Source organism: Platalea leucorodia (assembly GCF_965183815.1).
Source record: "Platalea leucorodia genome assembly, chromosome: 16".
Taxonomy (NCBI): domain Eukaryota; kingdom Metazoa; phylum Chordata; class Aves; order Pelecaniformes; family Threskiornithidae; genus Platalea; species Platalea leucorodia.
In genome coordinates this window covers 927,840-954,549 of record NC_138838.1, presented here as the reverse complement: position 1 = coordinate 954,549, position 26,710 = coordinate 927,840, and the positions used below count along the sequence as shown (strand labels likewise).

General features: G+C 53.9%; 2 protein-coding genes across 12 annotated transcripts in view; one reads left to right on the top strand and one right to left on the bottom strand.

The window, feature by feature from the left end:
• Positions 1–383: 383 nt before the first annotated feature.
• Positions 384–2,399, top strand: FZD9 (frizzled class receptor 9; the record flags this gene model as incomplete). The annotated part of the gene is made up of 1 exon (XM_082327905.1): positions 384–2,399. One exon carries the CDS (start codon positions 384–386, stop codon positions 2,133–2,135), a length of 1,752 nt encoding a protein of 583 aa, XP_082184031.1. The 3' UTR covers positions 2,136–2,399.
• Positions 2,400–6,558: 4,159 nt separating this feature from the next.
• BAZ1B (bromodomain adjacent to zinc finger domain 1B) overlaps positions 6,559–26,710 on the bottom strand; it is a 51,053-nt gene continuing 30,901 nt past the window's right edge. For 10 of the 11 annotated variants that reach the window (XM_082328537.1, XM_082328544.1, XM_082328543.1 and 7 more), the window contains 9 exons: positions 24,109–24,207; positions 23,498–23,675; positions 22,225–22,410; positions 17,668–17,815; positions 15,881–16,028; positions 13,907–14,025; positions 11,106–11,257; positions 9,299–9,402; positions 6,559–8,682 (listed from right to left, as the gene is read on the bottom strand). In XM_082328537.1, coding sequence (XP_082184663.1) covers positions 8,316–8,682; positions 9,299–9,402; positions 11,106–11,257; positions 13,907–14,025; positions 15,881–16,028; positions 17,668–17,815; positions 22,225–22,410; positions 23,498–23,675; positions 24,109–24,207 — 1,501 coding nt within the window. In that variant the 3' untranslated portion in view covers positions 6,559–8,315. Of the gene's footprint in view, positions 8,683–9,298; positions 9,403–9,459; positions 10,348–11,105; positions 11,258–13,906; positions 14,026–15,880; positions 16,029–17,667; positions 17,816–22,224; positions 22,411–23,497; positions 23,676–24,108; positions 24,208–26,710 lie in introns of those variants that run through there. The other variant, XM_082328540.1, reaches the window with a different exon arrangement.

Here is a 26,710-nt window from a genome sequence, read left to right as displayed (position 1 = left end):
CCGCCGCCGGTGCCGCCGAGGCTCCCGCTGCCGGTTCCGCCGGGGGGCCCCGCCCGGGGGCGGGGCCGGGGGCGGGGCGGGGCGGGGCCGTCCCGGCCGGCGGCGCGGCGCTGCCGGGGATCGGCGGGCGCGGGGCGGCGCGGGGCGCTCGGCGGGGCCGCCGCCGCATGGCGGGGGGGGCGCGGGCCGGGGCCGGGGCCGGGGCCGGGGGGAGCCGCCCCGGCGCGGCGCCGCCGCCGCAGCAGCCGCCGCAGCAGCAGCAGCAGCCGCAGGAGCAGCGAGCGGCCCCGGGGGCGCGGGGGCGGCGGGGCCGGGCGATGGCGGCGCTGTAGCCGCCGGGCCGGGGCCGGGGCCGGGGCCGGGGCCGGGGCCGGGGCCGGGCGATGGCGGCCCTGCGGCTGCGGCTCGCCCTCTCGGTGCTGTGGCAGCTGGCGGCGGCCGGGCGAGGGCTGGAGCTGGGGGGGCTGGAGGGGCCGCGGGGGCGGGCGGCGCGGTGCCAGCCCGTCGACATCCCCATGTGCCGGGGCATCGGGTACAACCTGACCCGCATGCCCAACCTGCTGGGCCACGAGAGCCAGCGCGAAGCCGCCCTGAAGCTGCACGAGTTCGCCCCGTTGGTGGAGTACGGCTGCCACGTCCACCTGCGCTTCTTCCTCTGCTCCCTCTACGCGCCCATGTGCACCGACCAGGTGAGCGCCAGCATCCCCGCCTGCCGCCCCATGTGTGAGCAGGCCCGCCACAAGTGCGTCCCCATCATGGAGCAGTTCAATTTCGGCTGGCCCGAGTCGCTCGACTGCGGTAAGCTGCCCACCAAGAATGACCCCAACGCCCTCTGCATGGAGGCCCCCGAGAACGCCTCGGCCGCCGAGCCCCACAAGGGCCAGGGCATGCTGCCCGTGGCCCCCCGGCCCTGGCCGCCGGGCACCGCCGAGGGCCGGGGACCCAACGGCCTGGGGGCCTGCGACAACCCCGAGAAGTTCCAGTACGTGGAGAAGAGCCTCTCCTGCGCGCCCCGGTGCTCCCCCGGGGTGGACGTCTACTGGTCCCGGGAGGACAAGGACTTTGCCTTCATCTGGATGGCCGTCTGGTCCACCCTCTGCTTCGTCTCCACTGCCTTCACTGTCCTCACCTTCCTGCTCGACCCCCACCGCTTCCAGTACCCCGAGAGGCCCATCATCTTCCTCTCCATGTGCTACAATGTCTACTCCGTGGCCTTCATCATCCGCTCAGTGGCAGGGGCCGAGAACATCGCCTGCGACCGGGAGAACGGCGAGCTCTACATCATCCAGGAGGGGCTGGAGAGCACGGGCTGCACCATCGTCTTCCTCATCCTCTACTACTTCGGCATGGCCAGCTCGCTCTGGTGGGTCGTCCTCACCCTGACCTGGTTCCTGGCCGCTGGGAAGAAGTGGGGACACGAGGCCATCGAGGCCCACAGCAGCTACTTCCACATGGCCGCCTGGGGCATCCCGGCCATGAAGACCATCGTCATCCTCACCATGCGGAAGGTGGCAGGGGACGAGCTCACGGGGCTGTGCTACGTGGGGAGCATGGACGTCAGCGCCCTGACCGGCTTCGTCCTCATCCCCCTCTCCTGCTACCTGGTCATCGGCACCTCCTTCATCCTCACGGGCTTCGTCGCCCTCTTCCACATCCGGAAGATCATGAAGACGGGCGGCACCAACACGGAGAAGCTGGAGAAGCTGATGGTGAAGATCGGGGTCTTCTCTATCCTCTACACCGTCCCGGCCACCTGTGTCATCGTCTGCTACTTCTACGAGCGGCTGAACGTGGATTACTGGAACCTCAGGGCCCTGGAGCGCGGCTGCCTGCACCTCCCCGGCCGGCGTGCCGCCAACTGCTCCTTGGAGGCCTCGGTGCCCACTGTGGCCGTCTTTATGCTAAAGATTTTCATGTCGCTGGTGGTGGGCATCACCAGCGGGGTGTGGGTCTGGAGCTCCAAGACCCTGCAGACCTGGCAGAGCCTGTGCAACAGAAAGCTGGGCGTGAGGACGAGGGGCAAGCCCTGCAGCGGGGTGAGCTGCGGTGGGGTGCACTGCCACTACAAAGCCCCCACGGTCATGCTGCACATGACCAAGACGGACCCGTATCTGGACAACCCGACGCACGTCTAGAGCGGGGGCTGCCCCCTCCCTGGGGACGGCGCGGCGGGGGAAGCCGGCCTCACGGGTAAGGGGCGAGGGGACGCCGCTGGGGGCGAGGGCAGAGGCCGAGCGGCGGCAGGAGGGGGGACGCACACTGGTTTGGGGGGGCGAGGCCCACGGGACCCCCCCCGGCACCGCTCGACCCTGACAAGTAGCTGCTTTTTCCTAGAGGTTGTTTTGTTGTTGTTGCTGTTGCCAAATCCAGTGACTCTTCTAACGCTTTCTTTGGGGGGGACGGCGGGGATGGGGCAGGGAGGGGAATAATCCAGTCCGTGTTTATTTAATTCTGTAATTTATTTTAGATTTTTTTTTTTTTAATCATTAGCTGCGAGGAATGGAAAAAACAATAAACCCTGGATGTGTTATTTCAACCGAGCCTGGTGCTGTTTGGAGGAATTCGAGGGGGTCGAGAGCGGTTGGGGCTGCGGTCTCCGTGGCGGGTGCGTGCCGGGCCCGGGGAGCTCCTGTGCCGGTGCAAAGTGGAGGAGCCGTGCTGGGGTGCCGCCGGCGATGGCGGGAGCGTGGTACTGGGGGGGGTCCCCGTGTCCAGCTCCCCCCGTGGCTTCCCTGGGGCCGCTTCTGGCGCCCGCTGCCTCCCGGCCGAGGCGGAGGCTGTTCCTGCGCTGTCACGCTAACGAATCATCTTTTCCACTCCGTGCTCTGTAGGTGATTTGTGTCGGCGCCATCGGGGCCTCAGTGCCAGGCGAGGGGGCTCGGCGCTCCGGCACCCAGGGCATGGCAGGCCAGGAGCTGGGGTGATGGGCTGGGGGCGCGGGACCTGGGGGCGCGGGACCTTGGGGCGGAGAGGGCTCAGCTTTGATGTCCCACGCAGAAGCGCGAGGTGCGGGTAATGGAAACTTCTGGGCAGCTTTATTTATCCCCCACTCCGGTTACAATCCCAGCTTGCCTTCCCCATTGTCCGGAGGGAAATTCAAGCCTCAGCTGGTGTCGCTGGGGCTGCTGGGGGGAGCTGGGGCCGTCCTCGCCGCGGGCTGGCCAGGGTGCGAGGCGGGCAGTGGTGGCGGGTGCCACCGTCCTCTCTGCCGGGGGCTCAGCGGCGGGGGCTGCTGCCCACCCTGCCCTGCGACCCCTCGCCGGGGGGCAGCTCGTCGCTGCAGTGGGTTTGGGGGGCCGGTTTGCCCGGCTGCCCCGGGGATGTGCGGTGGGGGAGAGAGGTTCTGCCCCGGCCCCGCGGCGGGCAGGGGGCTGTGGGCAGGGACGCAGGCAGCATGGGACCTGCGGCTGGCAGGGGGCTGTAGCGGGGACACCGGCAGCCCTGGTGATGCTCAGACTTGTCCATCATCTAATTACCCATTAATTAGGCAGCGTGCAGGCTGGGGCAGCGTTGGGCCCCAGTGAGGGCCTGGGGGCTCCCGCCCCTCCTGCCCAGGGAGCAATAAACCAGCGAGGGACCCTCCTTTCAGCACCCAACTTAGCACCCGCTGCCTGCTCGCACCAACAGCCCTCACCCCCCGCCCCAGCGATCCCTTGTAGCTCAGAGCCCCACGTCAGGGCTGCAGCCGAAGGAGAGGTGCAAGACCCCCACCCTGAGGCGGAGGCGGCAGCAGGGGCTGGGTTCGGCGGCCCCCTTGCCCGCCACTGCGCTGCGCCGGGGCTTTGTGCTGTGGTGATTGATGCGGTGAAGTGCCTTTCATCCGCCACCCCCGGGGGTGCCGGGACGGTGGGAGAAGTCGAGCGACTGATCTGAAAAAAAAAAAAACATCCTTTGCTCCCCTGGGAGCCGGCGCGGCAGCCGAGGTGTGAAGGAGCCCCCCCGCCTGCGCGGTGCCGGCGGGGGGAACGCCAAGGGGCTCGCGCCTGATTTGGGGTGCCGGGAGGCAGGCGTGCCGCTGGCTGGGCTGGCGGGCACCCAGCCCCTTCCCCGGGCTGGTGACGGTGGTGTCAGGGCAGGGACCCCAGCTGGCCCCCGCTGCCGGGGGGGGGTCGCAGCCTCCTGGGCTCCCCGGCTGCCACGGGAGGGTTTGTTTGGGCAGAGAAAAGGGCTGTGACCTGGGGCAGGAGAGTCAATAGTGGCTGCGGGACAGGCTCCAAAGTCCAGCCCAGGCGGGGGGGGGGGGGGGGGCACAGAAGCCCCATGGCGCTGAGCCCCGAGCCGGCTCGGCGCACCTTTGGCTCACACGCCCAGACACGGCGACGGTGCCGGGGTGCGCGTGTCCCGGCTCGCGGCGCCCCGCGGGGACGGCCTGCCCTTGAGCACCCCGGCTCTTGCCAAGTAACTCGCTGCCTCTCAAGCGCTCGCCCAGATAACCGCTCCCGCCGGGCCCCAGCTATCGGCAGCGGTGGGGCCGCCGGTGCCCGACCACCACGCGCTATCAGCCGCGGCAGCCCGGCCGGCTCCACCGGAGGCAGCCAGCCCTGAGATGCTGGCTGGCCCCGCTGGGGAGACAGGACTTCTTTTCCACAGAGCCTGCCCCAAAGCGGAGTGCCCCTTGAAGGGCTCTGTGCTGGGACGCTTGCTGTCCCCTTGTCACAGCCGCTTTCAACCCCGTTCTGGGGAGGCTCAGCCTTCCTCTGCATCCCCCCACCCCAAGATCACCCCTCCATCCCCTCGCCATCCTACCAGGAGCAGCTCCAAAGGCAGCCCAACGCCCGGCTCTGGCAGGGTTGGGCGCCGCTGCCCCGGAGGCCTGTCCCCAGCGCCAGCAGGAGGGACGGCCGCAGAGGCCAAGCTGGGGCTGCCACGGGGTGCAAGCAGGCTCAGGCCACCCCAAGGTCCTGGACCCCCCCAGCACCCGCCGAGCTGCGGACGTTACCCCCCTCGCAAGGCAGGACGCTCCCTCCAGGTTTTGAGTGGAAGGAAAGTCACTGTGCTCTGGGAATGTGCTAAAAATCCCGAGTTACCCAGACTATTAATTGGCTAATATGAACGATTACCAAGGGAGGACCAAGCTCGAGGCTCCTCGCCTGCTGTGCCCCCGTGGCCTCCTCCCCAGGCCGTGCCGGAATGCCAGCAAACACAGGTGCCCCACGGGGTTTGTCGCAGGTCAGCCCCGGGAGATGGCGGGTGCAGGCGGGCCGGTGCCCGTCCCCCGGTGCCAGCGGGGCCACGGCTGCCCGCCAGCCCCGCACGCTCGCCTGCCAGGCGTGGGGACAGCTATTTATAGCCCCTGCACAGGACACTAATGCCATGCAGGGGCTTCTATAAAAAGCAAGTCTCCGAAAAGGTCTCGGAGCAGATGCTGGTGTGAGGTCTCCACACCGAGGCCTGGAAACATCCCAGCTTGAGTCAGACTGATTCACCCAGGTCCTGTTGCATGCCCAGCAAGCCAAACCACCTCTTGGGGAGAGGGGATGAGGCGTCTCGGGGGAAAGCAGCATCTGTCCATCCCCGGGAGCCTTCGAGCCCTCAAACCCACCGGGGGATTTCCTCTGCCCAGCAGAGCTGGACCCGCCTGGGGCTCCCAACGTGGCTCCTGAGCAAGGAGGATGATGAAGAGACCCAGGAAAGCAGCACCCTCCTGGCAGCGCGGCGCTGGCGGAAGCGCAGACACCACTTTGTTTCAGGGAGGAGGGGTTGTGCCTCAGCACCGGTCCATCACCTCCCCAGCCCGCACTGCCTTTGAAGCTCAGTAGGTCAGCAAGCCCAGTGCCTCCCCGTTTGGCTGCCGGACTGGGACGGTGGGCTGGCAGTCGTGCTCTCAGCGGGAATGGTCCTTGCCGATCTCTGAACTGCAGCCCACGAGGCTGCGGTTGCAAAACACACATTACCCGACCGAGGGAGGCCGTTCCGATGGCCAGCCAGGCAACGCTGCGGCGAAAGAGCAGGGACATTTCCACTCCCCCATCACCCCCTCGTATTCCCCTCAGGAGAGGCACCAGTGCCACCCTGCACGCTGTGGCAGCAGGACAAGTGTCACGCACAAGGGACCGAAAAGGACTTCTCCTGCCTCCTGGTGACCTCCCCCATCCGTCGTCCCCTGGGGAGGACAACGGGCAGCGCCACCTCAGAGCACAGGCGTCCGTGCCACCGCCTTCTCCTGTGCCCAGCAAAGCTTAGGCGAGTGGCGTGTAACGGTGGCCCTGCCGCAGAGGGCTCAGCCCAGCCCGGCTGCAGGGGCTGGCGTAACCAAACCTGGGCCTGGAAGAGGGTTCTCCAGAGCTGCGAGCTGACCTGACCTGGAGTCGCCGGTCCCTCGATCCCGCGCTCTGCGGCTCCGTTTTCCCTCCAGAAGGCAGCGACATCGTGTCTGGGGGGGCTCCGGGGAGGGCAGAGGCGAGACATCCTGGGCAGTCCCGCACAAACACAGGGCGCCCGGAAAGGACTCGCTGCAAGCCGGTTTTACAAACACAAGTACATAATGTTTATTTTTAAGTTTCCAATTTATTACAAGTACAGCCCTTAGCAGACCCCCCCCCCCCCCAATGACATTTATTTTTAAAAAACGTACAGTTCCAAAGGTTTCACTGTGTAGGACCTGCAGAAAACGTTCGCTATGAACAGGACGAAACAAAGGCTCTGAAGGGGATGTGCGAAATACAAATGTCAGTGCTATTCTGTGGGGCAGGGAGCTGCGGCTGGGGAGAGGGGAAGTGGCTGGAAACCCGCCTCGTCTCTGCAGCCATCGGCAGCCCAGAACTGAAATGAATACCTGTTAAAAAACAAAACAAAACCAAAAAAACCACCCCTAAGAAGTTCACAAAACTAGGCGGCAATTTTTAATCGATGCTTTTCTCAAATCCCAGGAGCCGCAACAGCTGCTTTTGCTTTTCTGTTACAAAACCAGTATAAAGCAGCCCTGCGACTGGTTTGTTCCAAATTGAATACTTCTATAATAAAAAGTTCAAGCCCTGATTGTGTGATCAAAACCTGTCATGATGGAGAGGGAGAGGTGATGAAAAACCACACCTTTTTCTTTGAGAAAGGTCAGTGTCTCGGGCGGCAGGACCCCCTGCCGGGGCCGCGGCAGAGCAGCCTCCTGGCAGGATCGGGCCGGTCCTCGCTGCACTGGGGGAGCGCGACGGAGGTGAGCGAGGGAAGGATTTACTATAAAACATGGTGAGAGCGTGGCCAGAGAGGGACTGGGAGATCCCCCGCCAACAAGTCCCCCGGTGTAACTCCAGCTACTGGTAGGAAAATGAATTTTAAGAGGGGGGGGAAAATATAAAGCAAACACGATTTCATATAAACTGTACATGTGCCAAAGCAAGACAACGGTATCTTACAGGTGTTCTTTGTACAAGATCACAGCTAGAAACAAGCCACTTTTAACTAGAAAATTAATTTAAAAAGTTACACAGCACATGTTTCTGCTGCTCCCCTTGCCCTGGAGCTCCCTACAGGGCATGCAGAAACCCACGCTCTCCGGTATGCTTCTGGCACTCGGTTCATCCAAAGGGCTACATGATCGTGTGCTGTTCAAGGTGAGCAGGGAAGCCGACTGCCTCCTCTCTGCTGCGTTCGTGCGAAGAGCTGAGCTCGGAAGAACCCTCTTCGGAGCGCAACCTCCGGAGATCGCTCCCCGAGAAGAGAGAGAGGGGAAAAGCAAGAGCACCTCGAAGCCAATTGTGTTAGGATGCTGGTGAAAGCCGTATCTCCATAAATGTAAGTGCTTGCTTGCCCTACGCAGCCCTTCGCTGGGGGCTCAGAATTAACACCATATAAATATATACATACAAGAACTAGCAGCCCATTGGCCTGATCGCACCCAGTCCTTCCGTGAAGCAATATGATCCCTCCCTGCACCAGCTCAAGGCCGGTTTCACATCACAGGCAGCAGACGGCAGAGGTCCCACTGCGCTCCGGCGCCGGCTGCTCGCGGAGGGGAGGAAGCGGCTCGGCCCAAGGAAGCCGAGAGCGCCCGAGCTGGAGTAGGCTTCGCGCTCCCCTGCCCAGCCAGGCTTTGGCCAGGCCTTCCCCTTGCCCTCCCACCTTCCCCTCCTAGCAGGACAGGCTCGCTCAGAGCTTTGTGGATTTTGCAGGAAGCAGTAAGTCATCTCTGCTCATTCAGTGGATGACCAAATACTTGAGAAAATTGCAGAAAAATTAAAATGAGGACGGGCCAAAGGGAAGGCTGGATTAATAGAGAAGTGTCTGCTGCTTCCCAGCTCCCTCCAGACAACCCATCCTGCTGCCCGGCAGCACCAGAAGGCCTGCTCTGGCTCTGGCTCTCCCCCTAGTCTCCCCATCCCTCATTTCTTCCTTTTCCGCCCCCGGGAATGTTCAAGGGGCTCTGACTCACTGTCCCCTTCCTGCTCCTCCAGTCCCTGGCACCTGGCAGAGAGCTTCTTGCGTTTCCTGCGTGCATACGTGTGGCCAGGCAGGTGTTTGTGCACCATGTCAATCAAACACTGTTCCGTCTTCTCCAGGCAGGACAGTACGTGACTCCCGTTCTGGTTGTAGCGCTCGGCGTTGGAGAACACCTGCTTGATGTCAGAGAGGAACTCCTGCACCGAGCGGTAATTGCCACAAGAGCACTTGCTCTGCATAGTCTGGAAGTCCATAGGGTTGCTGATGACCTCAAAGTAATCTTCGGCTTCCTCCGTGGTCACTGGCTCCCTGCCGAACGAAGAGCCACAAAGATAGGAGGAAAATGATGGCCCCGGCCGCAGGCAGTGTGGAGCTGTAGAGGAGCGAGAACCACCCCCCGTCCTCTTCGCTCGAGCAGCAGCCCCGACCTGCACCCCCCCAGTGCCATAACGAACCCCAGCAGCACCTCGACAGCGCTACAGACGCGTCAGCCCCGCGGCAGCCACGGCACGGCGACGGGAAGGACAGCGGCTTGCCCTTCTGCCCAGAGAGCTGGCCCAGGCACGGGGACCGGCACATGGCAGGTATGGCTGCCTTCTCAGTCACGCTGCATGCAGTGTGCCCTGCAAATCCTGGGGGCTGCAGAAAGCACCCACCCCAGCCTCCCCTCTTTGGCCCGCAGCCTACCACCCTCTCTGACACCACCTCAGAAGGGCCCCACGTCTTCAGCCCAGCAGAGGACTGAGAGCGTGGTGGTTTCTTCTGGAGCAGCTTCACTCCCTTTCTTCCCATCTGTAACTTGCTTTTGAAACCCCGGTCTCGCAGCCAGCAAGTGGGATCCGGCAGGACTGCAGCACGGCCAACCCACACCTACGCACTGCCTGCGGGCAGTCCTGCGCCCACGGAGGAGACCACCTGCCCTCACCTGAAGGGCCAGCTAAAGCGGTACTTGATCAGCTTGCTGAGGATTTCCTCACACTTCTGCAACTCGAGGTTTTGGCGACGTGCCGTCTTCTTTGTTTGAAGGACCTGCCCACACAAAGGATGCTGTTAAAAGGAGGGGAACCACTACGGGCTTTAGCGTTCAGCAAACATTTCTGAGGCCAAAGAAGCTGGTTCTTAGCAGAGCTTTTCTTTTCAATCCTCTCACTTACGAGCTAGAGTCTCAAGGGGGGGGATACGTAGTACTGCTGCAGAAACAAAGTTCAAGTCTTTCAAATGCAGCCATCTTCCACAATTATCGAGAGGCAAACTGCTCTGCTGCGGGACTTTTGATGGGAACAGCTGAGACACGCAGCGGCAGCTTGAGTTACAGAACGGGAGCCCCATCCAGAAGCTCTGGTGGGAACAGCTCACAAGCAGCCTGTCTCTTCTCTGGGGGCAGCAAGCTTTTTCAAGATAGGTTCAAAGACAACACGGTTAAAACAAGCAGCCAAAGAATAAATGACAGCAAATGGAGAGTGTGAGTTCCCTCTCCCTGCCTTCTCTGAGCCCCTGGCGGACAGCACGCGAGAGGCGGAGGGAGAAAGCACTTGTGCTGCTGTACGGATGTTGCAGAGCCGACCGTGCCATTTTAAATACCAAAGAGCAGCTGATGCCTCAAGCGCTGCTGTCCCGTACACAGGCTGAACACAAGGTCAGCCATTTGCCCGGGGATCCGCAGCAGGTCAGCCACCAGCACAGGGACATCCCCGGGGCTCTGAATGCACAGCTCGCGAGGCATCGCTGCTCAGGGTATGTCGGATGACAGGAAGGCTCCACAACACGGGGCGCTATTCCTGAGCCAGCTTCGGTCTCTTCCCAGGACAAGCAGTCCGCGAAAGAGCCTTAGCAGAGTCCTCTTCCCCAAGACAGCGTTTTGTCAGAGACCCTGACCCAGCTGTTCCAATAAGATTTTCCCACTTGAACACCCCTCCACGCTGGCTGTGGCAGCCCACGCTGGGCTTGCTCGCTCTCCGATCTGTAACAGAGCAGCTGAAAGGACATGGCAGGTCAGTAGCCAGCCCACCCACAGGCAGCACAAGAAGCAGCGAGCCCAAAGACCGTTATCAAGGCTGCTCCAGGAGAGTGACAGGATACACCAGCACTACTAGCGCTGGCCAGTGGACAGATGGCAGATCTAGCAGAGGCTCGTGACGTGGCCTGTGGGGCTAGAGTATCCTCACGTATCCCCTGTGGTGTGTCCCCCCCCAGGACAAACAGCACAGCACGCTGCAGCTCTACCCTGCCTCGCGTGCACACACACACAAGATTGCTCTGTTCAGAAGCATAAGGTTTTATTCTTTAAATGTCAAGTGAAACCTAAACCAGCCAAATTATGTCCTGGAGGTTGGGGAGTGACCATACGGACAACAACTGTCAGAAAATGGCCAAGGCTGGGGAGCAAGGGTCCAACATTGCTGGCATTCTCTGACCATCCAGGACCCCCTCAGTCCCCCCACCTCTCTGCAGAGACATATGGATACTATTTAAAACCCTTTAACAAGCTGCAGGCTGCCTGCTACTCAAGGGGGACAATGTGTGAAAGCGGCTGGGGAGAGATGCCTGGCATATCTGTGCTCCGTTCGCAGTGGGCCCTTAAGGATATGCCTCCTTTGTTAACCCGCCCCCAGCCCAGCCCGGGTTTCACAATACGATCCAGGGTATTTGTTTGGGAAGGGGAGGAAGCGTGACACCTGTTTCGTTTATAACTCATGATGTGAGCAGCCTCTGGGGAGCAATTTGGCTCTTACCAGCTCATCAATGTCTGCGCCGTTGACAGGTGCAGCCCGCTGCCGGGGTCCCCTGGCAGGGTGCAGCGACTGCTTCTTCCTTTGGTGCCTTCCCTGCCTCGAGGAGTACATGGCTGCGCTCTGCTTGCCCCGGGCTGCCTTTCTGGGTCTCACTGAAACATATAAGCCATGGGCTTAGAGGAATGGGTTAAGCTGGAAACAGAGATCACAAGCCCTTTGTCCAGCCCTACACACCAACCCCAGGCAGACCCTCGCTCGCAGCGCAGAGGAGCTGGCGAACCCACGGACGACTGCAATGACCCAGCTTCTTGTCAGCCTGTCGTCACTTGGCACATGCTCGTGTCAGCTGTGCTCTCGATACCCTCTCCAGATGAGATACGTGGGTCATCACCTCCTGTCCAAAAAGAGGCCATCGCTGTCTGGCAACAGCCTTCTGCTAAAGGCTGGTCACACATGCCAGCCAACAGCAGTGGCAGACCCTCGAGCTCCGAGGGAGACCTGGGAGCTTCATAGAATCGTTAAGGTTGGAAAAGACCCTTAAGATCATCGAGTCCAACCGTTAACCTATCACTGCCAAGTCCATCACTAAACCATGTCCTCAAGCACCACGTCTACCCATCTTCTCAATACCTCCAGGGACAGAGACTCAACCAATTCCCCGGGCAGCCTGTGCCAATGCCTGACTGCCCTTTCGGTGAAGAAGTTTTTTTTCTAATATCCAACCTAAATTTCCTTCCAGCTCCTCTGCTGCAGGCAAGGCTCGCCTAGGGCTGTGACAGCAAGCCCCTCTGCCTGCAGAGCCAAGTGCGGAGACCCTGACACACTGTGACTTGAGGGAGGGCAGAGGAAGCAGCGCAAGGACAGACAGTTGTCTCAAGTATAACTGCACCATCCTTTCTGGAAGCACCGGGAACAGAAACTTGCAGTTTCCCTGGTTTCCTGCTGCCCCCTTGCTCCTCACCGGTTTGGGGATGGGTGCTTTTCCAAGCATTTACAAGTGGCCCACACAGTGGGATAAGCCAGTTGCTAAGCCCCCCTGAAAAGTGAACTGTGTGCAGGCAGAGTGTCGAGTTACCGCAGCCGGGAGCTGCTCCACGTGCTGCAAGTGGGAAACAATGGGATTTTATTCCCCGAGACTGGGGCTGCTGCATTATATCCCATAGAAAGGCACTTGACCGTTTGTTAGTCTGCCTGTCAGAGCTTCGCACTGATGGAAATGCAGGCGTGCTGACGCACTCCCTTGTCTTAAGTTTCTCCCGTGACCCCTCTGTATCAGGAGAATGTGTTAGCCTTCTTCCCCCGCCAAGCTCCTTCCACCTGGTCACAAGCGCTCGAGCAAGCTGTATCCAGCGCGCTGCTGTAGCACTTCATCTGCGGCCTCTAATCCAGCCCTGTCCAATAAATCATCTTGCCGGGCCCCCTGCACGAGGAGCGTGTGTCAGGGCAGTGGGACGTCTGCCTGCTGTCGCTCTGCTTGTGTGTCAAGCGTGCGGCACGTGTTAAATGTCTGACAATCCAACATTCTAGGTTATATCCCTCAGGATAAATGCCACGAGGATTAATGGGACTTCTCTATTAAAACAAAAGTTTTCCACAGTGACCTTTCCATGTTAATGCTCTTTAAAAGCAGGGGTTGCATTTAGCGCTTTATTTTTAGTGACTGTAACCCTCTTTTGCTATTGTTTGGAAACCTTGGCTCAGCTCCTGACTTGGCCATGCAACATCGGTTGAACATGCTCCAAGTGTGGACACAGATACACCGCAGAACAACAAGCAGTGTCCGTAGCCAGGGGATCAGTGAACAACCCTGAAACCAGAATAAAGCAGGGGAATCAAGACTGATAGACCTGGATGGAAACGCTTGAAAGAACACGGGATAATCCTTTGGGTCCCAGCCTCCAGATTCCACCATCTGCCCTGGTTAAGACACTCTGAAGTTAATTTTGTGTCAGTCAAGGGCATTTTGACAGAAAGCAAATGCTGGCAGCGTGCCATTCCAAGATTGATCTTTTCACTGCATCAAGTTGCCCAAATGAGACTGAGTCAAATTCCTCTAAAAACAAAGTGGATACACATACTAAAAAGTGGTTAAGCGGAGAAGCAGTCATTGAGAAGTCTAGAAAACACTATTTTATTCCACTCAGCTGCCCAGGAATGAGCCAGTTATGCACCCCAAGTGGTCTGTGTATGCAACCAAAGGGTGCTGGCGGTCCAGGCCACACGGCACCTCGAGTACTGTGCCTTCCCACAGGAATGGGCAGAGGAAGCGCTAGTCCTACTATTTGAAAATGCCTCCTTGCCCAATCACTAGAAATCCTGCATTTAAGAGCCTATGAGTTGGTGGGAAGGAAAAAAAGCGAGGAGACGAGGTTGTGGTTAAAGCTCCATAAGCCTCTATTAACAGCATCCAGTTTACCAACAAACCTTGTAGGCACAGAGACTGCCAATACCAGTAAGTGATAATGCTGTTGCCTCACCCTGCCCTGCTGCAGCCTCTGCTGACCGCCTCACAGCGCTCTTAACCGTCTCGGCAGCGTTCCCAGGGGAGCGACTGGGCAGCGAGCGAGAGCTGGCTGCAGTTTCAGTCTTTGCTAGCGCTGACCCTATCACAAAGGGACGAAAGTTCACTCCAGCTCCCCAGGTAGCGTCCAGCACCCCCACAGCCTTCCCCTGTGACACCTCCCAAGTAAGAACCTGTTCTGTGCGAAGAAAAGCACAAGTCCCAGATGGGATAAAAATTTGGACACTGAAGGCAGAGTCTTAATATTTTCTGTTACTTTCCTGCATGGTCAAAGCCTTACATTTCAGTCCAGCAACTTCATAATCTTCTTCCTCCTCTTCTTCCTCCTCAGCATCTGGTTCATCAGAAGCTTCCTCACCTTCTTCACCTTCATCTTCAGCAGAATCCTCTGCATAGTTCCTAGAGTAAGGCAGGTAAACACATCTGTTGGTCCAGAGCCTGGGCATCAGAGGCCCTGGGCCCTCTGCACTGTTTGTTCACAGGCAGAGACTTGCTGACCACCCCAATGTACAATAAACACCCAGTCTCAGACCGAGGCGCTCTACTGTATTTCAGAGAGTATCAAGTTGTAGCTACAGCTACAAGGGCACTTCCCAGGCTATCGGCTGAACATCTGGGCTGAAAATCCCCAACAGCTGAATCTGTGTATTTTTTGCTGTTCTAGGCACCTTGACCACATGATAACAGATTTTTAAGACTGTGATTGCTGTGCAATTACTGCTGCCCGAGAGGACGTGCTGCTGTTTTACCCAAGTCTGCAGGCCTGGCCTAAGGAGTTTCAAAAGGGGGCTTTTCCGTTTCTGCTGGAATATTTTCCCATTATCTCCTTCCACTGCCATGCCACTTGCATGTGCACTATAGGAAACAGACCTCGTTTAGTATTATTGCCAGCTAAGCTTGTATTTATTAGCGAGCAGGGCATCAGGCTGCTTCTGTGCTGATGTCGGAAGCCACAGAGACTCCCTGCCCAGGACAGTTGTGACTTCTTGCATGTGCCTGTTACAGCATTCAAACCGTTAGAAAAAGAGGAGAACAAAACCAGCATGCATAGGCAAAAGGGGACAAAGGCAAAGCTGTTGTGGGAGTCTCAATACTCTGGAGAAAGAGGATCTTTAGCAGTAAAAGGAATAAGAATAAGGTCTCACAGTACGGGGGGGGGGGGGGGGGGCAAAAGTGCTCCCAGGCCAGCATTTTTTTCCTGCTTCAGCAAGAAAGACAAGAGCAGAGAGCAGATAACAAGACAGGTGTTACCCCACCTGATGGCCCTCATCCAGGAGCCAAGCAGCTTGCAGGTGACTCTGCCACATCAAAGTAACTATGATCTCGGGCTAGAACAGCTGCGCTGAAGCGCTGTCATTTTTGTACAAGCCCAATGAACTCTTAAACGGTGCCCAGGGAGTAAGTAATACTCCTAAGGCCATGCAGCACCTGCATGTTACAAGCCAGCACACCTCTTATTGTGCTGCTGCTGTGGAAGGGAGGATCTGTTTGTGGACTGCTTATGCCTCAGATGCCATTTGATAACCTCCCCTTGCTGACAAACAGGGAGGTGCAGCACAGTCACCATCAGCAGAGGCCATACATTGTAAACAGAAAAATACACCTCACATACATTTAGCTTCCAGCTTGCAATTCAGAAAAAACAAGCCCTCCCCTTGCTGTCAGGAGGCAACTACTAATTTCTGCTGCGTAGAACAACTTTGGTTCCTCCCCAGATCATGCTCCCTCTGTAGCCCTATGAGGACTCCTGCCTTGTTAAGGTTTATCAGGTCCAGGAAACCATTGGAGTGGCATTTTGTAGCCTGATTTTCAGTAGCACAGTAGGGGCTGAGCTGCAGCCTGGAGTAACGTCTGCTCTAACTGAACAAGAACACAACAGTAACAGCCCAGTGGACTACAGAGCTGCGGTGCCACCAGCTACACTCCCGTGAAAAAGCAACCCAACCAGCTGCTAAGTCAAAGGAAACGACGGCCCTTAGTGCATCCAATTTTGGTTGATGTTTTGTGCGTGCTTTCACTGCCACACGTAAGTTATTTATTAAAAGTCCTGAAGTTGTCATGGGTCAGTACAACACAGGCGTGCCAAAGTTACAGCCTGAAAAAATTGCTTTTCTGTTGCGCCAGTGCCATTGAGTTAACTGGGCTATTTCAGACCTTTTAAAGGGGCTCTGCGCCAGGCTGGTTTGGCCATCTTGTGAAAGCAGGGCTAGAACTGCGCATCGGTGGCAACGCAAAGGACAGGAGGGTCACTCACCTGCCCCGCGAGCTGCGCCTGGCAGTGGAAGGCTGACACGCTGGGCACTGCCATTCGCCATCTGGTATCTCATAGAGCGCCGGTCTCAGACAGAACAGGTGGAAGGCTTTGTTACACTCGTCACACAGGATCAGCTTGTCATCCTCACCTAGGAGAGTGCAACTTGCTTGTAACCGAGCGCCACAGCCTTGCTCAACCTGAGAAGCAGAAGCTGCTGCAGTGCTGGAGGTCAGGACAAAGCAAGAGAAAGATGCAAAGTACCCTCTGATGGCAGGGACCCTTCCTTCTCCGCTCCCCCACTGCAGTGGAAACCAGCAGCATTTAAAAACAAACAAACAAAACAACGCAAAGTCCCTCGCCCTGCAAAAGATTTCATTTGAGGCAAAGGTAGAAACCTGCCGAATAGGTTCCACCCAGGCTAAATCTCAAGCCAAACACAGGGAAAGAGAAGTTCGCTGCAGAGATGCCCAAGAGCCAAGCAAGTAGAGTGAATGCAGCTATTCTTATTCTAGCCTCAACCTGGTCAACCTGCACAGCGTCTTCTTTCTACTTAAGGTAGCAAGCCTACAAAGAAAATCAGTATGCAGCAGAACCAGTCTCTCTGTGCTTCTCACTGATGCAGGGAAACAGGGAGACAGTTCTGAGCCAGCTATTTCATTTACTGAAGAGGAAAAAAAGAAAGTGCAGAGAGCTTGCCAGCATGTCTCTTTCTCTACCATCCCAGTTCTTAAGTCCTGTGAAACTGTAATCTGTTAGTCTCAGGCGAGCCCCCTCTTACATCTGCCTAGAACACCCTCTCAACAGGAGATAGGGCAAGTTTTTGCCTTGGTGTGGAATATCCCTGAGGCTCCGCAGTGAAGGAGGATGTTGCACCAGTTCAGCCCTTATTTCTTTGAAGAGGTGGATGGCATAGCCTTCTGGTAAACAAAAGCAGCCCAGCATTCCCCCAGAGGCCTGTCTGCCCTCATTTCCCACTAGTGTTTCAGCAAATAGAAAGTGAGACAAAAAGCACATGATGAGGCAGAATGTACTACCAAGCTCTTTCCTCCAGGCTTCCATCCAAAAGGAGAGGTTATGGCAGCACAAATACTAGCGCTCCAGCACTGGTGACACGCCTTCAACCTCCCCCTCCACCTGCAAGACTAAAGCCCTTTATCCTAGAGTGCATACAGAGAAGGTGGCCTCTTGTCACCTTTTTGGTTACCTCCCCAGCCTTAGCAGAGCAGCAGCCAAAGGCACATAGCTTAATTTCTCTGCTCTCACACAAGAGGCAAAGAGTTCGCTTCTTCCAGCTCATCAAGCAGTTCTACTCCCACTCCCGCCTCCAAGGAGCATCGCCCCACCTCGCTCTCTCCCATTCGGCTACAAAGAATAACCTTCCCACCCTCTCCTTGCTCGTGCCTTCTGTAAGGATTAATGGGATTAACTGACAAGGCTCAGAGACCCAAAGACCATTCCAACTCAAAAATGAAACCAGGGAATGGACAGTGGCACAAGTGTTCCCAGAAGGATTTGTTGATGACTTGTGTCCAAGCACCCTAAATATCCAGGGGGTAGCAGCTCTGCAATGTTCTGCAAGACTGTGTCCTGGTTTCGTAAGAATGGTTTATTGGAGTCAGGGTCAAACGCTTCTGTGAGATCAATGCTTCTGACTGTAAATCCTGACGTTCAAAACTCAAAATACAGCCAAAGACAGAGTGACAGACTACAAGGGCATGTTGCCTAAGCAGGGCATGGAGAGGTGACAGCGTCCGACTGTTACGCAGGCGTGGGGCAGGAATGCATACCTTTCTTGCGACACACTTTGCATCTGGCATTCTCTGCCGACATATCCCACTTGATACAGGCATCCAGCATCCCGAGCAGCACGTGCATACGGGAGAAGGTCTGGGCCTCACGGATTGCTGTCTTCCACTTCTCCATGGCTGAAGCAACCTGCAGACAGACCTAACAACTTACAACGAAGCACACAGACACAGCTCACTACAGTCTGAAGATGTTTTTATATCCTTTAGCTGGGGCCCTTAATAACCAAAGCTCAACTCTGTATTTCTTTGCTTCTATATAGCCTCAGCAGTCCTATTTGTGGTTTATCCATAACCGGCCTCACTGGATCAGACAGTTTGTTCGTAACAGTAGAGCCCTTTTGCATTTCACAGCCAGGCTGAAACAACCTACGTGAACTCCGCTAAATTCTTGCTCTGAAAGTCTAACCCAAATAATCATCAGGCTAAGAAAATAAAAGGCAGAACTCTAGCGCTGTAAAATGAGGGATGAAAGTCAGGCGACAGCTGGCAACACCACTGGAGCGAGGTGGATGGGAGCGGCCTGTGCTGCCCTCCAGTGGGTTCTGCAGACACTCGGACCATCACCAAGACCCGCCACACGCCTGGTCCTCCCAGTCCTCCGAGCTGCTCTGCTGGCAGAGGGGACCCTGACATCAGGGACAATCAGATTTGCCAGGCAAAGCGTTTGGAGCCCCGACTATGAAACGAGCCACTTTCCTGAGACAAGATGACCTCAGCGCATGTGAAATCCCAGAATTAGCTGCAAGTGAGGATGAAAGCATTAAACCTGAGATTTGCACCAAGGCAACTGCTGGAGTCTGCACATAGCAAGCCGCATGCGAAATCTCACTCGGCTCTGGAGGTTTAGAAACAATGTTGTGGTAAATCGGAAATGCACCAGAACAGAGAAGTAATCCAGAGCCACCGCATGTTCAACTCCAATGTTAATCCTCTGCTTTACAACAATGAGGTGATGGCCTAGACGTGACAGGGACATAATAGGACTCGAGTTAATGTTCTTCTACCCCAGGAGAATGAAAAAACAAACAGTGAAGCGTCAGATGGGAAAATCTAAGCTCTGCAGCTGACAGCAATTTGGGAGCCAAACAAAACCCAGGATTTTTGCAGAGTTGCACATTCTCCTCCCACTGAATTTGAGGAAGCACAGCATATATTAGATGCTTGGAAAAACACACAAACTGTTCTAAAATGCCAACATCCTTGCTGCCATTGCTCGTGTGGAACCTGGAGCCCAAGACATTCAAGACAGACGGAAACCTGCACAGCCTACCGTGGCAGATTACACAGCACTGGGCTATTTCTTTGCAGAACATTGTTGAGGTGCTTCACATACTGTGTAACTGATTTTCCAAGTAACTGTTCCACGGGTTTTGCTGTTAACATACTGGGTAGCTGCTGGGCCAAGATAAATCTGCAAAAGCTGTTGGCAAGTTTTGCTTAGATTTTTCTCCCCAAGCCTGTGGAATTTAACAGATTTTTTAGCCTTGCTTCCCAAGCATCATGAGACTATGGCATTTTAGCAGTACCATTGTCAAGGGAGTTCAGACTGCCAACTAGGCAAAACAGGAGACTGAAAGAAGTTAAATACCCTTCTGACTGGAGAGGAGCAATCTAGCGGGGGGGGGGGGGGGGGGGGGGGGGGAACAACGACACCAACAAACACAAAAATACCGAAGGAGAAGCCCTCGGTTACATTTTGACTTCAGAGTGACAGAAAATGCCTGCTTTGGTAAAGGTGGACAAACCTCCAGCTAGAAAGGCTCTCATCTGGTATCCCAAGGTGACAGAAATCCCTCTGAGCAGCTGAAACGGTAATTGCTTGGTTGTGATGCTGCTCTTTGAGGTATTGTCTGCAGGTGAAGACTGACAACAAGGAGCAGGGGTGCATAACCTGTGGTCTTCACTACGCTCAGGCAGTTGTGCTGCTATGTCCAGCTGCAAAGAGGTCACACATTCCCTGTCCTATTCTGGGACAGTCCAGGGTGCTACTGCCACTGGAAATGGGAACGTTTGCATCAACACAGAGGCACAAGACTGATTTTCAGAAACAGCCATATGCCAGGTCTACATTGCAATCTTTCGCCACTCAGCAGCGCAATCTCCAGCTACGTAGCTGAGCCAGCAGGAACCCTCAGTACAGACAATTATGTCAGCAAACGGGTGCCTATTAAGCCATAACTTGTTTCTCATAGGAAAAATGAGACATAACCATACCGCAGGACTGCAATTTCACTCGTGTAGTCTGTAAGTACATTAAGTGTGTTTTTCCAGTACAGCTATGCTGTATTTTACCTGCTATGTACTCGCAGTGCAGTTCTGGCTCTGAAAGACTTCATAAATCTTGGCCAGTGCAGGAGGATTCGTCTTGAAAAGCCTAACAGTCAGTTTTTTTTTAATTGGATAACTATATCTAAGATCTGGGCTGCTTTTTCAAGGTCATCTATAAAGGTTTTCTGCTTTGGCAAAAAGAAAGCTCATTCCAGATAAACTGAGGCAAAAAAAAACCCCAAACAAAACCCAAACCCCAAACAAAACCCAAACCCCAACCCCAAACAAACCCAAAAACCCAACGAAAAAGCTGAACGCTGCTTGTACTACCACAAATGCCTAGAAAACTCCAAGCCAGCTAAAGAAGGCACTGCGTAAATACACGCTCCAGAGACAGCGGCACTACACAGAAGCCAGTGCTCCGGACAGGGACCTGCACGACCACACACTCAGACTGGCAATACTGAAATCCGTGCCCGCACACCTATTGGGCTGAGCTGTATAGCTAAGTATGCAGCCACAGTAGACAAATCGGGCAATGCTGGGGGCGGGAATCAAAGTAACTTATGATTACAAGTCCAGCAATATTCAGAAATCCTACTGTTCCAGCTGACTTACACAAGGGAAAGTACAAATCAGGATGCTTCAGTCACACAGAGCACTTCGTCTGACCAGGCTGCTGTAGCTGAAAGTTCTGCAATTGCTAGAATGAAGCGTGCTACAGAAGCCTGGCCTTGCTGTCACGAACAACGCTCCGTGCCCACGTCAGTAAATAAGAGAGCAATGCTCTAAGGTCGAATAGAGAAGCTAACGATGATCAAAATGGCTCAATTTTCAGGCAAATAAAAGCTTGGGTTTTAAATCTGATAGAGCTTTAGCAATAGTAGAGAAGTGACCAGGGTTCAAATACAGAGCTCATACTGCTGAATTACTATCCATTTAGATATTGTAGTAAATCTGATGTTACCCTTAAAGCATGCCCTACAGGTATAACCCTTATAGTTAGAGCTGTAACACACACGAGAGTAAGGCATGATACGGGTTGCTGTAGATATAGGAAATGTGATGATCCAGGTCCTTTTTGTCCCAGACATAACTGATTTTTACCGCTCTGTATTCTGCTGACAGCTTTTAGGCTAAGGTAGCCTTCTATTCCCTTCGCACTAAAGGCTGGAAGGTTCAAAGTTAGTGAAGTTTAAATACTTCGGGACAACTGAGGAATGTGAAAATTTCTAGTGCCTATCCAAATATCCTGCTAACACGGCAATGCCACAGCATAGCAAAGACCTGACGTTCAAACAAGGGTTCAGCATTCACTGACAGGAGCTTTGAACAAAAAACAAAACCAAAAAACAACCCCAAAACCCCCACACCCCAGCAACAGTCAAGCATCTAATATTTCTTTTTCACGCTGGGAATTTCAAATGCTTCTGTCGATCCAGTTCTGATCTTGCTACTTCTGCTGAAGTCAGTGATCAATCAGGGCAGAGCACTTTGAAGGGGGTGGTGGGGAAACTCTTGTCACGGGTCACTAATGTCCCATCCAACTCACCCAGCTCCCATACAAACTACCCCTGAGCACTAGTACCCCTCTTAGGATGAAACACCGGTACAGCTCAACTGCCTGTAGGACCCTACCAAACCCTCCGCAGCTCCTCCCCACCCCTTCTGAGCTTTGATTTGGAAGGCTATGCATTTACCCTCACAACAGCACTTTTCTACTGCAGGCACATAAGGCTTGTTTGCCCAGATGTCCAGACAAGATGTGTGCAACCCACAGTCTGGCATCTTCTTTGGGCGTTCCATGCATACGATGATATTTACCTGAACCTAACTCCCTTGCAGTCACCAAAGCCTCACCGTGTCTCTCCTCCTCTTTACAGATCAAAGGCATTAAGCCACCATCAGTCCTCTCTGATGGATACAACTCCTGTTAAGTACTCTAAAAATGCTCCCCAATATGCTTTTATTAAAGTACCCAACTTCTGTGAGGAACCGCACGAAGGAAGTCAAATATTTGACTTGACCCATTTCCTGCTCATAGAAAGAAAATTAACTGTGATTCCACAGTGTGATTCTCATTTTGCCAATACCTTTACTCTTCAAGATAACCAGGGAACACCTGGCCCCATAAACGACAAAAACCCATTGCGCTCTAAACTTGGAATGGGGAGAAGCTGCTCAGGATTTAGTACCTGATGAAATATAGCGTCCCTGCTCAAAAAGTTATGTTACAAGACCAATACAGAGCCCTGAAGTGAGCAATACCTTCGCTTCTTCTGCCATTTTCTTATCTTCATCTACCTCCTCAGCCTTGGCAACGTAGTCTTCTCCTTGATGTTTCCTTCTCTTCTGCTTGGGGGCCATGAAACCTTGCAGAAACTTCTTAACAACACCAGCTTGGAGTGCAATCACACACTCTCCAAAATCCTTCAAGCTCTCTAGTGAGTATACCTGTTAGGAAGAGCATACGATCACGTAACAGTTGGACGTTGCTCTCTGTGCTGTTTTAGGTGGGCCTGTCCTGCAAATGGATGCATGGGATACTTAACGCAGTGTTGTTATCCGCCATACTTGGTTATGAAATCACCGTATGGCTGCTGCCTCTGCTAGAGTTCATACACAGCTGACGATCATGCATAGCACCGTTCAGAAAAAAGCATCAGGCCTAGGAAAAAAACCAACCAAACAAAAAAAAAACCCCAAACCCCCCAAACCCCCCAAAACCCCAAATCCATGATGACCAAGCACTAAGCCATTCTTCCACTCCTTTAGCGACTTCACTTTTCCTCTCCTCTTAACACTGATGGTCTCATCTACACGGGGAAATCTCTGCAGCGACTCAGGACACAGCTTAAACTGAGCTTTAACCATTCCAAGCCAGACAATGCTGTCCTGTGGTAGGAGGAGCTGCACTGGTCACAGGAGCGTGTACTCTACCCGCACCAGGCAGATTTATCCCCTCCTAAGGACACTCAGTGCACCAGTAATGCTCACGTGAGTCAGGCTGAACTAGCCAGAGCACTAAAAAAAATCATACTTTAGTTCAATACACAGTAACCTCCTTGTGCTGACATACCCATGAGCAGAACTGGAACTGGGACACAATCGTTACCCCAAGCCTAAAGTGGTCTGAATTTATGGAAAAAAAAAAAAACCAACTCACAAACAAAACCAAAAAACCCCCCTCCAAAATGGAAAACTGCTGTCTCAACAAGACATGCTGGCTTTGACACAGTAGCTAAATATCAGCTACAAAGAGTTCTTCTAACGCTCCATAAAGAAGTCCGCCACCAGATGAAGGAAATAGGACAATTTAACAGCTGTGCAGAACACCTAGCTCCAACATTATGGCCCACCTACACCAAAAGAACCTCAAGCCAGCAGCTGTGTAATCTTGAAATAATAGTTTAGAAAGAGAGAACATATGAGAAAACCGATTTTCCTGATCCTCTTGTCTGAGCAGAACAAAAGACTCAAGACCTCCCACAGAAAGTATCAGCTTGCACTTGTCTTAGTACTATCTTGCCTGTTCACTCACTTTTGCTTCATATTCTGGTGTCACATCAACATATCCCAGGCCTCCTTTTTGCAGCCGAGTTGCGACCTCAATTAGATCACTTCGGAGGTAGTTCAGCAGTTCCTGGTTGCCATCACAGGATTTGAGGCCCAAGTTCTGCTTCCGAGCCAAATGGATAGAATGCGTGATGTCCTGATACCTGGAAAATCAAACCCAACCTTTGAATACATGCAGGCTACAGCCCTGCGAGCTGTCCGGGCACTGGGGCAACAACGCTGTCCGCCGTTGTCTACGTGATCCACCAGTGCAGGGCGTTCTTTGAAAGACGCCTGAAAGCACACGGTAGTTCTGGCTCTGCGAGTGAAACAGCACTGCCTGTGTTTCCAGTTGCAAGGAGCAATTTAAAGATTGACAGAACCTCTTCACAGTTCTGATCATTACTTATCAGGAACCTGCAGTTACTGCCCAAGAAAACCAGCAATTTCTCATCCTCAATATCCTCCCCTCGCGATCAAAGCAAAGCGCAGAATGCTGCCCCGGGAATGGACGGGCTTGCTGTGACCAGGATACGCTTTGACTTTGAGAAGGCACACACAGGAGAGGAAAAAAAAAAAAAAAAAGAGCAGGCTCACCTTTTCTCCAAACGCTCCTTTAGCTGGCTCTCCCTTACTCCTTGTGGGTGCAGGCAATCTAGCAGCTCATCCAAATCCTTCTGACTGTCACAGAGAAACCTGAAAGATATAACATGCACCAACATCAGCTGATGTACCTCTGTGGCAAGACAATTCCTTCTTCTAACTAGTTCACAAGTATTAGTAGGCAGGGATGACAAGTAACCGATATCCCAACCCCATGGAGCAAGGTGAAACACTTCCAGTAGTGCTGGCATAAGCATTCTGACTCAGACTGGCCTCATTTCAAGGTCCCCAAATGGAGCCAATTCCAGGGTAAGAAAAATAAAAACAAAATAAACACAGAACTGATTTATAGATTTTTTTTCCCCATTGAGTTTATTAAAACATTGGCATTTGAATTTAGTCATCTACCCCAGGGACTGGATTCACCAAGTTGCAGTCAGTTTAAGTAATACGAATGTCATTTTAGATCCGCTAGAAAAGATTAACATGCTCCGCACCGCATAGCATGGCAATTTAATCATTCTTTCTGCAGAGCCCTCGGCTTCTTTCATTAACCCAAGAAGTCCCTGGATTAACAAAGGGTATGTCCCAGCTTATAGCACAGCTGCTGATGAGGTAGATTTGTGCCTGTGATGCCCTCTGCAAGCGCAGAAGTCCTCCTTTCTAAGAAGCTCGCCTTAACTTGAAAGCTCAAATGCAGCACATGAAAACCATATTCATTAGCTTTAAACCTTTCTGCTCAGAAAACCCTTCAGGACAGCAATGGTAATCAGCAGTTAGCTGAATCGAAGAGGGGAAAACTTTTGCAGAGTTCTCTACACGAGACATTCTCTCTGCAATTCCAGAGTACAACCAAGTTTTAATGCTGGGTTGTAGATTTAAACTAGCTTTAAGACAGCCTGAAATTCTGCTCTTTTCCTCTTTTTTCCCCTCAACTCTATTCTAGGATGCCATGGAGCCTCCTCACCTGATGGGGACGGGGACTCAATCTGCACTTCAGAGCTCACTTACAGCAAATAAGACTAATTACCTATCTTCTGGAAGAGGATTGCTCCTTAGAAGAGGGAAGAGGGAATAGCAAAATCAACCTTATATGGAAACAACTGCAAAGGACCACTGTGTGATCCTTACCAGCCACAGAGAAGACTCCAGATCTAATTTTTCTTCTTGGGCACAAGCTCAGATGAGCCAAGCAACAACTAGAGAAAGATGCTGTTCTGACTCCTCTTGGAATAACAGTATCCGCAATGCTTATTTTTCTGGCAGAAATACTTACTAAATATCATATCTGAAAAGAAAATATTTCAGAGTTCTAGTATGCTCATATTAGGGGAATGGCCTCACAATTTGCATTCAGTTAGTAAATTAATTAATAAAACATAGGACTGATCGTTTAAAAATGGAAGAAAAATAGTTTCTTGCCAGTCACCTGCTTCAGTATACTCCAACCCTGCAGAGCACCCCCACTTGGCACACCGAGATCAAATCTTTGGGCCACCACTATCCCCTGCACCCCCTCCCTGTGAGAACAGGACAGAGCAGCCCCAGGTGTCTGTCACCTGCTGGAGCCTGGCACAGGCACTTCAAAAGCAGTAGCCATTAAGGGCTGGCCATGGGATCCAACAGGCATTCACACAAACCTGTAACAATATAACTTGTGTCTTTTTCTTATAGATGCCACTGAAGGTGACTAATTAGCACTCCTACGTTCACTGGAAGGTCTACAGACAGACCACTGCAAGGACTAGCACTTCTAAGTCTACTGACTTCTGCTAAATAAAGAGAAATTTCTCTAGAATATTTGGTATCCAATTGCTTCCAAACCTCTGGGGCAAACCTTGGGATTGGTCCTAAGCCGTATTTCAGTATGAAGAATCTATCACAATATGGGAAAGGCGTAAACCAAGCTTCACAACAGCTGCCCTGCAGATACCCAGCAGAGGACTCTTTCTCAGGCATGCCGAGAAGGTTGCCTAAGTCACGAGGAAACATCGCTCACTGCTGGCGACGCACCACGGGATCCAGTTGGAAAAAAAATACCTGAGAAGACCATGCCTGAGCTTTCTCAGGTTTCCCCCATGGCTGCAAATCTAAGGAGGGAATTCCCCGCACAGTTTTGTCTTACTGTAAAAATGGAAGGGCACTGGAAACAGCATATGGCGCTTGGATTCTCCAGTGTTACGTAGTTTGGGGAAAGACAACGTGGGCTGCTGGCCAGCGTGAGAAAGCAGGTATCATCCTCTTAAGAAAGCTAGGGATAAGCCCTGGCACAACTTTGTTCCTGCTGAAAAGGAAACGGGACAGGGAAGGGAGAACATCTGCAACAGGTACTTGAGTCTTCCCAATTCGCCCTGAGAGTAAGAACTGGGATTTCTGGGAGAGGGAACCGTTCTACATCAGCTTGAATTAAAACGTGCAAGTTATAAACATATCAAAGAGGTACCTGTGTGAGTTTGATTGGTGACACCTTGCTGCTCTGTACAGCCAGAGCTCCTGCTTCTCAGCCTAGCTCCACGCACTCCCTACTACCTGAAGGAACCACCTGCACCTCCAACTAGGGCTCACCCAGCACGAGGCTGGGAGCACGGACATAAGA